Source organism: Megalobrama amblycephala, linkage group LG22 (genome assembly GCF_018812025.1).
Source record: "Megalobrama amblycephala isolate DHTTF-2021 linkage group LG22, ASM1881202v1, whole genome shotgun sequence".
Lineage (NCBI taxonomy): Eukaryota > Metazoa > Chordata > Actinopteri > Cypriniformes > Xenocyprididae > Megalobrama > Megalobrama amblycephala.
This window is the reverse complement of record NC_063065.1, coordinates 1,488,152-1,505,684: the sequence shown is the minus strand read 5'-3', so window position 1 is coordinate 1,505,684 and position 17,533 is coordinate 1,488,152. Positions and strand designations below refer to the sequence as shown.

The 17,533-nt window shown below is 36.1% G+C and overlaps 1 protein-coding gene across 1 annotated transcript in view; it reads left to right on the top strand.

Moving 5' to 3' along the window:
- The window catches only part of sspo (SCO-spondin), a 92,129-nt gene that overhangs the window by 50,340 nt on the left and 24,256 nt on the right, over positions 1-17,533 (top strand). The window contains 27 exon segments of the mRNA XM_048175527.1: positions 37-207; positions 318-488; positions 1,686-1,765; positions 2,554-2,651; positions 2,723-2,769; positions 2,847-3,047; positions 4,044-4,214; positions 4,293-4,490; positions 5,550-5,649; positions 5,743-5,963; positions 6,045-6,194; positions 8,225-8,391; positions 8,600-8,745; positions 8,827-9,047; positions 9,188-9,223; positions 10,068-10,232; positions 10,485-10,694; positions 10,827-10,994; positions 11,577-11,711; positions 12,385-12,628; positions 12,711-12,863; positions 12,982-13,028; positions 14,259-14,429; positions 14,583-14,753; positions 15,847-16,002; positions 16,202-16,326; positions 16,880-17,016. Of these exon segments, the coding sequence (XP_048031484.1) occupies positions 37-207; positions 318-488; positions 1,686-1,765; positions 2,554-2,651; positions 2,723-2,769; positions 2,847-3,047; positions 4,044-4,214; positions 4,293-4,490; positions 5,550-5,649; positions 5,743-5,963; positions 6,045-6,194; positions 8,225-8,391; positions 8,600-8,745; positions 8,827-9,047; positions 9,188-9,223; positions 10,068-10,232; positions 10,485-10,694; positions 10,827-10,994; positions 11,577-11,711; positions 12,385-12,628; positions 12,711-12,863; positions 12,982-13,028; positions 14,259-14,429; positions 14,583-14,753; positions 15,847-16,002; positions 16,202-16,326; positions 16,880-17,016 (4,060 nt within the window).

The following is a 17,533-nucleotide window of genomic DNA, read 5'->3' as shown; positions in this document are numbered from 1 at the left end:
TGTGTGAGAGACTCTCTCTCTGTGTGTGTGTTTCAGTGGACGGCAGCTGGTCATCTTGGACTCCGTGGGGCGTGTGTTCTGTGTCGTGTGGCGCCGGTCTTCAGTCGCGCTATCGCTTCTGTTCCGACCCGGAGCGAGCTGGGAACGGACTTCCCTGCTTCGGGCCGGACCGAGAGGACAGAGTGTGTGCTTCAGCGCCCTGCAGCAGTGAGTGACCCACAGCGACTGACACGAGATCCATGATCACAAGAAATAAGAAAAACAACAACATGATTTGCAAGAGCATGTCAGATTGGTTTGTTCTGTTGTGTTTGAAGGACACGGAGGCTGGAGTGGCTGGACGTCCTGGACCGACTGTACCAAGTCGTGTGGCGGGGGGGTGCGGAGCCGCAGGAGGGACTGTGATCGGCCAATCAGAGGGGGTGATGGAGACTATTGTGAAGGACTGGGAACTGAAGTCATCGTGTGTAACACAGACCACTGTCCAGGTGTGTGTGTGTGTGTGTGTGTGTGTGTGTGTGTGTGTGCTTGTGACGGTATCAAATTTTCATGTTGCGATTAATTGCTGAAGCTTTTATCACGGTATACGGTATTATTAAGATATTGAAATAAGTTGCAAAAAAAAGTGTTGTCATACTATAATAGATTTAAGAACTCTTTGTAATAACAAAAAGAACTCTGAATGTTTAAATACAATAATACAATACACAAAAAATATATATAAAGTAAAATTTTCAAAAAGATTAAAGTGCAAAAGATTTAGGCTATAAAGAACAACAGGAAACACTTTACAATAAGGTCTCATTATTTAATGCATTAACTAAGATTGATCAACAGCTACATTTGTTACAGAAAGTATCATTTTTTGTTAATGTGAGTTAAAAAACACAACTGATCATTGTTAGTTTTATCTCAGGTCCATTAAATAAGTTCTGTTGATTTTAGTAATGTTATTAAACAGTAACTAAGAAATTAACATTAACTAAGAATAATTAATGCTTTATAAGTATTTTTCATTGTCAGTTTGGTAATAATGAATTAACATGTTAACTAATGAAGCCGTACGTCTCAAAGTTTTACTGAACAATAACAAATAATCAGAACATTTCTAATCATTAGGGCATGTTGTAGTCCAGATTAAAATATAAAATGTTTAAGTTTGAAAATAAATAGTCTATTAAGTCATTAAGTATTTGCTGCTGTGATGAACAACATTGAGATTACAAAAAAAATTAATGGCTGTTTGAAGCATTTTAAAAACTTCACTAGGGCAGTTGCTTTGTTTATGTGGTTTCCGGGGTAACCGCTGCATTTCTGCTGTTCCATCAGCGCCCTCTGCTGTCAGAGAGTAAACGTGCACTATCATTCAGCGCGTCTCCTTCACTCGTTCCGTCATGTGCTTCTCATGCACTTTGGGCTTGTTCACATCTGAGCGCGTGTTCTTTTGACGCAGAATATAGCGGTGTTGTGCATTTTATACGGTTGATGGGGAAAGTATTCTTAAATGCATTATAAAAAATGTAATAATTGGTAATAAATTATTATTTACGGTATTTTGAAATGCCCGCAATAACAATATCGTGCATATTCCTTATCGCGATATATCGCATTACCGAATATCGCCACATGTCTATGTGTGTGTTTTCATATGTATGTTAAATATTAACTCTGAACTCTGTCTGTAGTGTCTTCATGTTCACACGTGCCAGGAAGTGTGTTCAGTGCCTGTGGACCCTCATGTCCGCGATCATGTGACGACCTCACTGTGAGTAAATGAATAAACCATTGAACATATGCTAGTGTTTTCAAAAGCACCGGTATTTCGGTACCAAATCGGTGCTGAAATTTAAAAAATGTGACAATATGAGCGTTTTGAGCGCCATTGAGCGGATTCTCAAACATCTCTGATTGGCCATTGGGTTCACACACAATGTTAAATCAGCTCTGCTCAGAGTACATATGGTCCCTCTCTAAATAGTGTTAAAATAACACTGAAGCCGAGTTAAAGTTAATGAGATAATTAAGCAGTTAATTAAGTGATGATTGTGCATTATTGATGAACACCTGCTGTTAACAAGCAGAATCACTGAAGAAAAGAGAAACACAAGAACTACAACTGATTTCAGTCACAGCCTTATTAATTGCTTAATTATCTCATTAACTTTAACTCTGCTTCAGTGTTACTTTAACACTATTTAGAGAGGGACCATATGTACTCTGAGCAGAGGTGATTTAACTCTGGGGATTTTACTGTGCATGTCTGTGATTGGCTACAATGTTCAACACTTCAAAAACATGCCTGCTTTCAAACGCTCCTGTGTGTATCTCAGTAAAGAGCATCAAAGATGTCTATTTACAACATGTTTTTGAAGCATTGATAACCAATTACAGACATATCTGTTGAGTGCATGAACACAACAGCCAATCAGAGGTGTCCGCTCAATATATGATAATTGACGGTGATGTCGGTGTGTGTTCAGTACTGCGAGTGGCGCTGTGAGCCGGGTTGTTACTGCACGGAATGGTAAAGTTCTGAATTCAGACGGGTCGGAGTGTGTGGAGAGAGACGAGTGTCCCTGTCTGGACCTGCACACAGGACGACGAGTCCGACCCGGAGACACCGTACGATCTCCAGACGGCTGCAACAACTGGTGAGAAACCAGAGATCACACTTTGCATTCATTTAGATCATGTGATTCATATGTGTTTGATCATATTCCAGCACCTGTGAGGGAGGGAAACTCACCTGCGGTGAACATCCGTGTCCAGGTTTGTCACCTCAGCCCGTAATAATCTCAAACGCCTCTGAAGGGGTAAATTGTGACGTGTGGTTGTGTGTGTGTCAGTGGACGGAGGCTGGTGCGAGTGGGCCGACTGGACGCCCTGTTCAAAGACCTGTGGAATTGAGTGGGTGTCCCGCTACAGGAGCTGCGCCTGTCCTGAACCCAGATCAGGAGGAGCGCCGTGTTCAGACCAGCAGGAGGAACGAGCCGGACTGGGAGTCCAGATCCAGAGACAGCCGTGCCCATCCGTCTCCTTCTGCCCCGGTAATACAGAGACAAAACACAAATCGTACAAGCATTGATAAATTATAAGATTAATATGCTTTACAAGATCAATTTACTCTCCTCAGTTAAAGCAGTTACATAATAAAAATGTTTCATTGTAATCACTGGAGAAATTAATATGCAATAGATAAAGAGATAAACGTAACTACAATTTGATTGTCAAAACAGTAAATTAATAGAAAAATAAATGTAAATAAATGAAATAATAAAATTGAACCAAGTAAAATTATAATAAATAAATATTTATTTATATACAACAAAATGTACATTTAGCAAATTATAATACAGAAATTGTGTTAAAGTTAAAAACATGGGTAATTGCATATTATTTATTGCTCTGTTATTGATTTATTTTGAGTCACAAGCACCCAGTCTGCTGTCAATCACATTTAGAATTGAATTACATAAATAAACTATGAAACATTTCGATCTTAATATGTATTTAGGGGCAAATTACATTAATTTTACGTTAATTTTAATAACATTTTTGTTGTGTTTTTATTAGTTTTCTTTTTAGTTTATTAATTTTGCCTTTGCAACTAACTGAAAATTATTTTTATATTCTCTTTTATTTCTGTTAACTTTTAATGTATTTCAATTAATGTAAATGTTTTTAGTTTTAGTTGACTTAGACTCAAAACTATATAATCAGCAGTAGATGAAGAACATTTGGATGCAACATTATATTTTGATATGAAAAATGTTTTTGTGGACAAATTTCAGCATCTGACATTGTTAAATACAAAAACTCATAAGATTAATCCTGCTTATTTGAATCTTTTTGCAGTCCACGTAATTATTGTTAGTGTACACAAATAAAAGTCTTACTCTTCTGTATGATCAAAAATGGAGTTCTTTCTGTATTATGAGAAAATGCAAGTGATTGCAGTGGCGCTCTAAAGAGTTAAACATCCCTGATCTCTCTATCTGTGTGTGTGTGTGTGTGTGTGTGTGTGTGTTTGTGTGTGTGCATAGTCCATGGCTCCTGGGGCTCCTGGAGCTCATGGTCGGACTGTGACGCGTGTGCCGGTGTGTCTGTCCGGCACAGGGAGTGTAACAGCCCTCCAGCGCGGTTCGGCGGTCTGTCCTGCCTCGGAGAGAGTCGGCAGAGCCGCGGCTGCCACGATAACGTCACCGTCTGTTCAGGTCAGCATGTTCCCTAACATCTGAAGCTATTACACACTCCTGTTTGATCATATCCTGACATCTGCTGCTCATCTGTAGACTGTGGAGGCGGACAGGGGGAGTGGCCCTGCGGGAAGCCCTGTCCTCGCTCCTGCTCCGACCTGCACGGAGACACGGAGTGCGTGGACGTGCCGGGATGCAGCCGGACCTGCGGGTGTCCCGGAGACATGCTGCTGCAGGACGGGGTGTGTGTGGACCGAGAGCTGTGTCGCTGTAAATTTCACAACATCAGCGCAGGTGTGGACACGCTACGGAAGAGACGCTCGATGCAAATATCTTTAGTATTGTTAATACACTATATTCTTATTTATTCATAGTTTGATTTAGTTTTTGTTATATTTTTCCTTTTAATTTTAGTCATTTTGTTGTGTTTTTAGTTGTTTTGATTAGTTTTATTATTTTTTTTAAATGTCTATTTATTTTTATTTCAGTTTTAATACTTCAAGTTTTATTTTACAAAGTTTTTAAGTTTTTGGTTAATTTTAGTTAACATTTGAGTCATTTTATTATTGTTAATTTTTTAATATAACCATTTAGTTTTTATTCATTTTTATTTTATTTTTTAGTCATTTTAGTACTTCAACTTCAACTAAGTGAAAATGAGAAATTTTGCTTTTGCAACTAACTGAAATAAGTTTTTATATTTCATTTTTGTTATTTCTGTTAACATTTATTTATTTTATGTAAATATTTTCTGGTATTTTTAAGGTTTTTTTTTCAATGTTTTCAGTTAATTTTAGTTTAATAATTTTTTGTGTTTTAGTTTATTTTATTTATTTTTTTAAAATAAGTCTGTTTTAGATTTATTAATTTTAGTACTTTAAATGAAAATGAGAAATTTTGCTTTCAAAAATAACATTAAAATGTAATATATATATATATATATAATTACATTAAAATGTAATTATATATATATATATATATATATATATATATATATATATATATATATATATATAATAAAATAAAATTATATTTAGCTTCTTTTAACATTTAATTTATTTCAATTAATGTAATTGTTTTTAGTCTTTTTAGTTTCAAAGTTTTTAGTTAATTTTGGTTAATGTTTTTTTAATGTCATTTTTGTGTGTGTATATATATATACAATTTTGTTTCTATTAACATTACATTTATTTCAATTTATGTAAATGTTTTTAGTATTTTTTCAGTTTTAGTTAATGATAACAACACTGGTTTAAATAACTCAAAACTACTCCAGAATGAACCCTCAAATAAACATACAGCTGTAAGGAGTTATAAACAATAAAATAACATGCAGTCTTTCTTATGACACAGCTGGAATAGACACTGGGAATGTTTCCTGGGAGTGGCCAGGAACATCAGACTGGCAGCATGCAAATCCAGGAGAGACCATCATCACTGACTGTCATAACTGGTATCATATTACATGTATATGTAACTTGTTTTGTAAGTGAAGGCAGGTAGGCACTGACACAGATCAGTAATTGTTTCTCTGTGATCTTTCTAGTACATGTGAAGCAGGTGTCCTGAACTGTGACTCACTTCCTGGTTGCTCTGTCGACGGCAGCTGGAGCCAATGGGCTCCCTGGTCAGAATGCTCCGCCCACTGTGGAGGCGGGGTTAAGGTGCGAACACGTCTGTGTGATAACCCCGCCCCTCAGAGCGGCGGCAGAGAGTGTGTGGGCTCCGGCCGACAGCAGAAAGTGTGTAACACTCACAACTGCTCAGGTGGGTCAGTGTGACGATGCCATCTTTCACATATATTGTTTTGGAAATCTCGGTTTTCTCTATGTACAATTGCTCTTGTAGATTCTGGTCCTTGGTTCGACTGGTCAGCGTGGTCAACGTGCACCGTCAGCTGTGGTGGAGGGTCTCAGAGCCGTAGCCGCTCCTGCCGAACGCCACCCTGCTCGGGCATGAGACGCCAGAGCAAGACCTGTAACACACAAGTGTGTCTGGGTACGTCAAACGTTCATCAGCTCTCCCTCTGAGCTGTGAAGAATGAATAATTACATTTTATTTATTTGTTTGTTTATTTATGTGTTTGTTTGTTTGTTTGTTTGTTTGTTCATTCCTTCCAAGCATATTTTCAGGACCATTAAGATGACAAAATATATAAATTAAGTAAATAAACAAATAAATAAATAATTCAAAAATGTATTTATTTATTTATTTATGAATTATTCCAAACATATTTTTAGGACCATAAGGATGGTCAGTGTAATTAAGGCTTAAGACAAAAATATATAAATTAAGTAAAAAAATAAAAAAAAAAAAAAAAAAAAATAATGCAAAATTAGGAAAACAATGCCTTTTTAGGGCTATTAAGATGATCAGTGTGAATGAGGCTTAAGACAAAAATTAACTAATAAATAAATATTATAAAATATTATTAATAATAATAAAATAAAATAAAACTAAATAAAATAAAATAAAGCATATTTTTAGGGCCATTAAAATGATCAGTGTGATTAGGGTTTAATGCAAAAATTAACTAATAAATAAATAATTCAAAATAAATAAATATTATAAAATATTATTAATAATAATAAAATATACATTTTTTTTCGTTACGGACACAGAACAGGATTTACGAGAATTTTTTTTTTTTTTTTTTTTTTTTTTCCCTGAAAGCATTTCACCTTATTTTTTAAAATTAGCTTTGTTTTGACAGAAGATGCTTCAGGATTATTTTAATAGCCGAGATTTATCCTGCAATTACATGAGGACCATTCCTCTGTGAGCGGTGATCCGGTGACAACAGGAAGTGCTCTCAAACAGGTTGTTCTGTGGATCTCAGTGACTGTAAGACACATCTAATATTCCAGTCAGTGTGAAGGTCTCAGAGCTCCAGTCAAGGTTAATGCAGCGAAACGCCGGATAAGACACCATCCTCATTTAAAAGTGAAATGTCCCAGCATCCCCTGTGATCTTCTCGCCGAATCCCCTGTAAATTCAAATCAGCCATTTTTAGAGATTTGCTGTGGGAAAAGTTCCTGTCCTTGAGCTTGATTCGGAAAGACTTGTGTATTTATTTACATATTTCAATATTTTAGCTAGTTTGAATTATATAATGACTTTCAGGGTGTGCCTTAAGTATATAGGAAATTTACACATCCAAGACACTACAGGCAAAAACATTTGTTTCATTTGGGCTGTATGGCTTTTTACGTGTTTTTTTTTTTTTTTTTTTTTTCCAAATACAGATGCAAATAGATAAAGTGCTATAAAATAAACATTTAAAAGTCTATTTTGCATGTTTTCTAGTGGAAAGAAAACATGCAAACTAGACTTTTAAGTGTTTATTTGATTGCACTTTTTCTGTTTGCATAATTTACTGTACAATACATATCTTTAAAGACTGAGTTTTTTCTCCACTTCAGCAGCACTTACATAAATCAAATTTTACAGTTTTATTTCTGTCTATATTCTGAAGGTTTTTACTGAGGGGTTTGTTTATATAACATTTACCTGATTTTTTACAGCATTTTATTCCTAAAAACATGGCGAAAATGTAGTTTTTTTCTACCTATTGACAGTTTTTCCTGATTTATGGAGTGATAAAAAGAAAAATCCAAAATCCCTTCTATAAAAACTTTTAACTCTAATATGTCAACAAAATAAAACAAACAATTTGAGCCTGGCTTTATCCAGTGTTCAGATTAATTCTTTGGAAATGTATACAAATGATGCATATTTAACTAGATAATGCCTTATTTGCATATTTAAACATTACATTTCAGAAAACTTATAATAAAAATTTTGCAATTATAATCAATCAACTGGGGAAGTACTGTATGGTGATATCTGTTAGTTAATTTGATACCCTATTCACCTGTGGTGTCTTTCCTTAAACCAAACACAAACTGTTTTTGTTGTATATTTGTGATATACAATTCTATTCATTCATATATCTGTGTGTGTGTGTGTGTGTGTGTGTGTGTGTGTGTGTGTGTGTGTGTGTGTGTGTGTATGTGTGTGTTCACCAGAGGTGGGCTGTCCTCCTGGGCGTCTCTATAGGGAGTGTGAGCGTGGTGAAGGGTGTCCGTTCAGCTGTTCTCAAGTCAGCGGTCATGAGGGCTGTTACTCAGAGGGCTGTGAGGAGGGCTGCCACTGTCCACCCAACACCTTCCAGCACAACGGATCCTGCCTTCATGTGAGCTCACAATCATCTCAAACAGCTTTATTTGCATACTGAAAGAACACACTCCATTAGCAGGAAAGTACATACATCAGAATATTTATTAAGACCACAACATTATAAAGTGCATTCTGATAACAGACCAGTTGATTGTTAGCATTTTGATAAATTCATGCATTATAAAATGCTGTTATTCTGATTCCCTTCAATCATGTGTATGTAGGAATGTCCATGTCTTGTGGACACTGACTTCCTGACCTCTTTACAAAGTGTGTCGGTGACCCCTGAGTTGACCCCTGACCTCCAGAACATCACTGTCGGATCAGAGCTCATGTCTGGAGAGGAGCTGATGCATGAATGTAGTTCCTGGTAACAGCAAATTATATCTACATGTCGTCTTTAATTCATACCTCTCTATGTTTCAGTAATATATTTGTGTCTTTTCTGAAGCTCATGTGAACATGGACTGTGGAACTGTTCTTTGGTTCCATGTCCCCGTGATGGAGGTCTGTCTCCCTGGGGCCCCTGGGGTCCCTGTTCACTCAGCTGTGGGGGTCTCGGCCAGAAGAGTCGCAGCAGAAGCTGTAACCAGCCCAGTCCTGCTCACGGGGGCCGAGACTGTGAAGGGCCGCTGCTGGACACCGCCTACTGCCAGACACCCGACTGCCCACGTACATGCCAGAAATACTCAAATATCTTATTGCTAGAAATATGCATGCTTATTTTGATAATATTACTAGTACTTATATTACTCTATCGACAACTGTTATTTATTGTTTTATAGTGATTCAGTTCTTTACTGTTTTTACAGTGGTAACAGTTCCAACAGAGGAACCATCTTTACCAGGTAATGACTGGAATATATAATATATATATATTTGAGGTGGGGGGGGTGATGACTCACTTAGCTCATGAGACACTACACAAAATTACAATATTTTAACACTATTTTTAAATCTTCAATGATGAAATAAATGACTGGAAAAATAGTATTTTATTCAACTGCAGGTCACAAAATGCAAAAACAGTTCAGGTCATTTTGAAATGTTTTAACTAATCTATTGCTATCACTAACAATTATATTGGTAATCAATTAATCGGTTGATTATTTTGATGATTAATCAAGTAATCGGATAATATTTTTTTTGTGGTAATAAAAATAGACCTAAGTAAACAATACCATTTAAAATGACTTAAAATACATATATAATAACAATGAGGCAATAATAATTCATTCAAATAAGGTATTAAATGCAAATAATCATAGTGTTTTATTGATCAACACTGTTAAAATACATAATGTAATATACATAATATAATCAACTTCTGTACATTATGTATTATAACAAATGCCTGTAGAGGGCGCCAGCAGCCTGATGATTGTTTTTGTTACACTTTACAGCATGGTGAAATTCTTGTTTAATATTGGCCAAACGACATTTAATTGAAATGTCCACTTAATATTTAATATTTGGCCACTTCTTTACGATAGAAATGCTACAGTCACTGTAATATCTTCTTGAACAAGAACATGTGGACATCAAAACGTGCAAACTTTTACATTTTTATTTTGAAATTGCGATGAACAACAGTTTTTATATATATATATATATATATATATATATATATATATATATATATATACACACACTGTATATACTATATATCCTATAATATGCTTCTGTCTGTAGATGAGGATGCTGGGTTCTCCCAGTGGACAGTGTGGAGTCCATGTTCCCGAACCTGCAACGATCCGGTTTCTCCTGCTCTGAAGTTCCGTACGAGGGAGTGTGTTGATGATCGCTGCTCTGGAAAGAGCCAACAGGAGAGAGTTTGCAATCTGCCTCAGTGTCCCGGTACATCTCGCCTCATCTCTACATCACTCGGATCATACTCACCTGAGTATTGTTACCATCTCATAAAGAAGCTACTGTTTCAAATGCTATTTTTCACATAAATTCACATACTGTGCATACTGCAGACTGCAAAAGTAGTATGGGAGTGTACCATTCCAAACATTCCCTTAATGTACAACAGGACTTTTTTCACCTTTTTGCTCATCTTCTCTTGTTTTGATGGTGCGGTTTGTCTGTAATTTTGTCTGTCAGATGGTGGCGTGTGTCAGGGGCCTGAATGTGCGCACAGGAACTGCTCCTGGATGATGTGGGGTGAGTGGAGCTCCTGCTCTCGCTCCTGCGGCGTCGGTCAACAGCAGCGCGTCCGGACCTTCATCGCCCCCGGCGTCAACGGGACCTGGTGTCAGGACATCCTGGGCGGCAACGTGGAAAACCGCTTCTGTAGTATTCGGGCCTGCCGCGGTGAGTTAAAGAACATTTACACACCCTTAAAACAATACACTCACCTGAGAAGCTTTATAGTATAATCTATATAATCACTGACCGTAACGAGTGATCAGGCCTCTGCTACAGTAAGTGTTGTGTTGTGTTCAGTGGATGGAGGCTGGTCTCGCTGGAGCCCGTGGTCCCGCTGTGATAAAGCCTGTGGTGGTGGACGCTCCATCAGAACCCGCTCGTGTTCCAGTCCTCCGCCCAAAAATGGAGGCCGCAAGTGCACCGGAGAGAAGAACCAGGTCAAACCCTGCAACACCAAACCATGTGGTACGACGTCAAGCATTGTGCTGCTCTCACACAGTCAGGCACTAAAATGATTTAAAGTCAACACTAAAATTGCATCACAACTCATTTTGTATATGAAAAATTCACTGGGAAATAATGTAGGACGTAACTGATTTTATCCATCAGGATTTGATTGTGTCATGAAAGCAGGCTTTGATATTATTGGTTAATATTACTTTTCCTCGTCCACTCTTGGTCTTGATTACATCAACAGAGAGGAGAAGTCGTCTCAGAGGTGAAGGAAGCTATTACATTTTGGTGAAAGATTATGAAAACAATTTTTTTTAATAATATGCACTGATGAATCATGCACAATAAGACCAGACACATGCTTTAAGAACACAATTTTGAATTTATAGAGATTTATCTGAGATTTATTAAGCATTTTAACCCTGTAAACCCTGACATATGAACAATTCAGAGGCCCAAACTGAGCAAAAATATATAAAAATATATGATTATGTGCAACAGCAAAGTTTTGATCATGTTGATCATTTAGAGGCCTGCGTATCAAATACGACACAGTATGCTTCAGTCTGAATTTGTACTGTGTATTTCCCTCAGATGATGGTGGGTGTCCTCCAGGGCAGGAGTTTGTGTCCTGTGCTAACGAGTGTCCACAGCGCTGCTCGGACCGTCAGCAGGGCATCGAGTGCCAGACCAACACCGAATGTCAGCCGGGCTGTCGCTGCCCGCGGGGTAAGACCGAGAGAAAGAGCTGCAGCGCTTGAATAAAGCAATTAAATATACCTAACTTTCACTAAATAGATAAAAACTACACATAACAGTAACTGACGATCAGTTTTGGTGGGAAAAAATGTGCAAATGAACATTTGAACTCGCAATTGCGACTTTCAGTTCTGAATTTATAACGCAATTGCTACTTTATATCTCGCAATTCTGACTTATAACTCACAGTTCTGACTTTATATCACACAATTGTGACTATATCATGCATTTCTGAGAAAAAAAAGTTAGAATATATAAAAAGTCAATTATCTTTAAAAAAAAATTATTATTTTGTGGCGAAAACAAGCTTCATATCCTAATATATTATTTTCCAAATACATTTGCGTGTTGTGAATTCAAAACTTTCACTTACTGTATCAACAAGTGTGAAATTTTTTTAACCCTAAATGCCCAGTGTAGAACTTTATTTTTCCAAATGATGCACCAATGCCTAAAAAAATGTTTTTTTTATAACTAATGGCTTCCTAAAGACATGTTAAATGGTGAAAAAAAATACTTAGTGAATATTAATGCTCTGAGGGCTAAAGGGACTCAGGTGTCGTTACAAACCCATGCTTTCTGACAGCATACAGTAGCGTTTTTGAGATCTGATGCATGAAAATGTCTCGTGTTGTGTGTGTAGGTCAGCTGCTGCAGGACGGCATGTGCGTTCAGGTGTGGCAGTGTGACTGTCTGGACGCGTCGGGTCAGAGCTGGGCCGCGGGCAGCACGCATCAGGTGGACTGCAACAACTGCAGCTGCGCAGACGGAGAGCTCACCTGCACCAACCGCACCTGCGCAGGAGAGAACAGCTGCGCCTGGAGCTCCTGGTCCACCTGGGCCTCCTGCAGCTCCACCTGCGGACCGGGACAAAGGACGCGATTCAGGTGAGATTCGCAGGGAGCGACCAGCTGACCGTCAGCTCCGTCAATGCAGAGTTGTGTGAATATGTTTTTCTGTTTTTTCCAGATCTCTGGTTCCTGAGGGTGATGGTGTAAACTGCCAGTTTGAGGAAGTCCAGCACAAACCATGTGACCCCGGCCCGTGTCCCCCACTGTGTGTCCATGACCAGCAGGAGCTGTCTGTCGGAGACACTTGGTTAGAAGGAGAATGTAAACAATGGTGAGAGACACTGACACAGGGATCCTGTTGTAGTTTTTACACATTTAGCAACATTTTATAAAATCATGAGAGTAAATGGACATTTAAAATTGTGCTTCTACCAAAACTGTGTTTTCAGCACCTGCATCCCTGAAGGAGAATACTGCCAAGATATAGACTGTCGAGGTGAGTATGATTTTTACAAACATTCATATTTATTTATTTATTTATTTATTATATATATATATATATATATATATATATATATATATATATATATATATATAAATTCTATTTTTCTCATTTATTTGTAATATTTATAATGTATAATATATAATTTATTATTTAGAATGTATTTATAATAAATTAATATAGTAAATATAATAACATAATATAATATAATATAATATAATTATAATATATAATTTATATATTATTAATTTATTTTAAGTTATTACATGTAGACATTTTACTTATTTTTATTGCCTGCATATATTATTTATAATTTAAAATAATATATATATATATATATATATATATATATATATATATATATATATATATATATATATAAATTCAGCAATTTTTTTGTCTTGTGGACTATATATAAACATATTTTTTTTATGATCTCTCTTATTTTGATAAAATTATTCACATTTTCACAGATTCTGCAAGGGGTTCCCAAACGTTCGCATGCCACTGTGTATATATATTATTATATTATATATATAATTTATTTTAAGTTATTAGATTTTGAAATTGTACTTATTTTTATTGTACTGTTATTTTAGTATTATTTATATATTTTTCTAGTATTTATTAATATTTTAAATGAACTTTTATTTATATATTTTCAGTTTTCATTTTCATTTTAGTTTATATTCTAAAATTTGTATGTACTTTTGTCATATTTATTAGTTTTTAGGTTTTATTTTAGAAAATTTAGAATTTAGATACTATAATTTATTTATTTTTTCAGTTTTAAGTTTTGCATTTAATATTTTATTTTAATAGTTTTAGTTAACAGCAACACAAATGATATAAACTTAATTTAAATTATAGTTTAAATATAAATACATTCATTATTAAATATTAATTAATTAATTATAATTTTAAATTTTGAAATTATAATTTTCATAGAAATAAAACTTAATTTTTTTTTAAAAAATTTAAAAAGTTTATTTTTCTAGTTCTGCTCAGCTCTAAAATAATTCATCAGCTATAAATGACTTTTTGTGAGTACAATCTCTATTAAATTCTTAAAAATCACTTTGTTGAGATCATAAACAGTGGGAAAAGTCATAGAAATTGTCTGACTTGTGGGAACCAAGAGTGAATATTTCTGTATTTCCACATAAACCGCTGGACCAGTCCAGATTCAGCTGATTTTATGAATGAATTGTCTGCTTGCATTAGTGGACGGTGGATGGACCCCATGGTCTGTGTGGTCGGACTGTCCCGTGACGTGTGGAAAGGGTAAACAGATCCGCACCCGCGCCTGTATCAACCCTCCACCGCGAAACAACGGCACAGACTGCACTGGACCTGAGAGAGACACCCAGGACTGTCACGCTGCTCTCTGTCTTGGTACTGGAATAGACCTTTTCCTCTTTTAATAGAAAAACAATCAGCATCATTTTATTTGTGTCATCCTGTCATGTAATAAACAACAGTCAACATGGTCTGTTCTGAATTCAGGTCATTAATGCTTCCATATATGATTATGTCTGGTTCCACCAGATGACCTTTGCCCCTGGTCCCCATGGTCGCCCTGTTCGCGCAGCTGTGGCGCTGGTGTGATCTCCAGACGACGGCAGTGTGTGTGTGAGGAAGACGGCGATCATGCGTGTCCTCCGGAGCTCCAGAAGGATGGCGAGGAGACGCAACTGTGTTATAAGAGACCCTGTCCAGGTCATTATTTCTGTGTTACAAATGCTCATATCATCACAGAAGTTCTGGAATAAAAGTTTATAGTTCGGATATAAACACTGATGTCTACGGTAGTGATCAAAATAAAAAGATGCCGCTTCAAATAAAGATTAACACTACATCTTCACACCAGTAGGTGGCGACAAGTGACTGTTAAAATGTATTTGTCATTGAATCTTTCATTCAAGAGATTCGTTCAAAAGCGCAGATTCATCCAGTCATGAAACAAGTGAAGTCATTGAATCATTCACTCAACCTGATTTTTAAAAAAATAATTCATTTAGATTAAATATTTTTAAATAGACTGCAGCAATTAACATTTAGTCAGAACCTCTAGCAAATTACATTATTTTGTTTAGTTCATTGTTCATGATCTCTGTTTGAAACAAAAAATTGTGAGTCTCAATTTATCCAGAATCGTGCAGCTATGATGTATGTAAATTAGTATTATATGCTTTTGTTATTTTTATTAGTATTGTTTTTTTTTTTTTAGAATATTTATATTTAGCTTTAATTCATTTTTATTTCAGTTTTAATTTTATCATTTTTATTACTTTTTAAGTTTAGGTAATGCATTTAATATTTGTTATTTTTCAGCTTTATTTAAATTACCGAAAACTATTTTTAAGTTTTACTGAACAATATGCATTTAATATAATACTATATATTTTTAATTATTTATACATTTAAAATGGTAATTGTCAAGCCTGGAACGATTATAGAAATAAAACGTACATTTTTTAGAATTTTAAATGTTTAAATTATAATTTTACTGGCTGTTGGCAGCATTTTCTGATTTATGGAGTGATCAAAAGAAGATATTCAAAATGAAACAAGAATTTTGAACTTTACATTGTAAAATGGATGCAATAATAATGGGTAATGTATGCAAATGCATGCATATTTAATGAGATAATGCCTCATTTCTATATTTATTCAACATAAAACTTGTAATACTGAATTTAATGTCTTAATGTACTAATATACTAAATAAATAATTTATAATAAACAAAATTAAGAATTGACCATTTAACTTGACTTTAAATGTGGACGTGTTCCTCATTCTCTCTGTCAGCCTGTCCGATGTCAGAATGGAGCGTGTGGAGCGATTGTTCCTGTGTGTCTCAGTATCAGCAGCGCTATCGTGCGCCGCTCGTTTCAGCCAGCAGTGGGCAGCGCTGCAGTGATCTTGAGAGGCAGAACCGGCCCTGCACACCTGACAACTGCCAAGGTGAATGTCCTCCTCTCTTCCCAGTCTGTCAGTAATGCTCTGTTTAGTTCCTGTCTCTATGAAGCCCCTCCTTCTGAAAAGCACAATTTTTCTTTATTCTGCGTATGAATTATTTAAATGAGGAATATTGTGACGTGTGCTGTTTGTTTGTTCATTTAGTACTTTAATTCAACCCTGTATTGATCTGTGTGTCTGTCAGATTGTGAGGAACCCTTCCTGTTCTCTGAATGTGGATCTCCGTGTGAGAAACACTGTGATCTGTTGGGTCAAACACACACGTGCGCGTCCCGTCAGAACTGCACACCCGGCTGCTTCTGTCCTGAGGTTCGTTCTGCTTACAATAAACATTTCACACAAATTCAGTGCATTAACTAACGTTAAAGGATTAGTTCACTTCAGAATTAAAATTTCCTGATAATTTACTCACCTCCATGTCTTCCAAGATGTTCATGTCTTTCTTTCTTCAGTCGAAAAGAAATGAAGGAAAACATTCCAGGATTTTTCTCCATATAGTGGACTTCACTGGGGTTCAACGGGTTGAAGGTCCAAATGTCAGTTTCAGTGCAGCTTCAAAGAGCTCTACATCATTGTGTTCGACTGAAGAAAGAATAGAAGAGTAAATTATCAGGAAATTTTAATTCAGAAGTGAACTAATCCTTCAACAGATTTTGTTCATTGTTTGTTTTAATGTACTTAACTAATGTAAACAAATTAAACCTTATGTTAACAGATTCTCCCAAAATAGGAAAAAGCATAACAAATTTGTGAATAAATAAGCATTATTATATTTTCCTACTTAAATGAGAACAAATGTATTTTTATATACTGGAATTAAAGTTGAATTCAGTGATTATTCCGAGTTGTTGTCTTGTTTTAGGGTCTCCTGCAGCAGAACGGATCATGTGTCCGTCCGGATCAGTGCGGATGTGTCCACCTCCTTCATCAGGGGTCAGACAGACCTGTGGCCGTCACTGTCCCGCAGGGGGCGCTGGTGACCGTGGGCTGCAGTACATGGTGAGAGATCTATCTATCTATCTATCTATCGTTCGTTCGATCGTTCATTTGATCGTTCGTTTGATCGTTCTATCTATCTGCCGTTCTATCTATCTATCGTTCATTCGTTCGTTTGTTCAATCATTCGTTCGATCGTTCTATCTATATGCCGTTCTATCTACCATTCTTTCTATCTATCGTTCTATCTATCGTTTGTTCGATGGTCCGATCGTTTTGTCTATCTGCCGTTCTATCTATCTATCTATCTATCTATCTATCTATCTATCTATCTATCTATCGTTCATTCGTTCGTTTGTTCAATCATTCGTTCGATCGTTCTATCTATCTGCCGTTCTATCTATCTATCGTTCATTCGTTCGTTTGTTCAATCATTCGTTCGATCGTTCTATCTATCTGCCGTTCTATCTACCATTCTTTCTATCTATCGTTCTATCTATCGTTTGTTCGATGGTTCGATCGTTCTATCTATCTGCCGTTCTATCTATCTATCTATCTATCTATCTATCTATCTATCTAT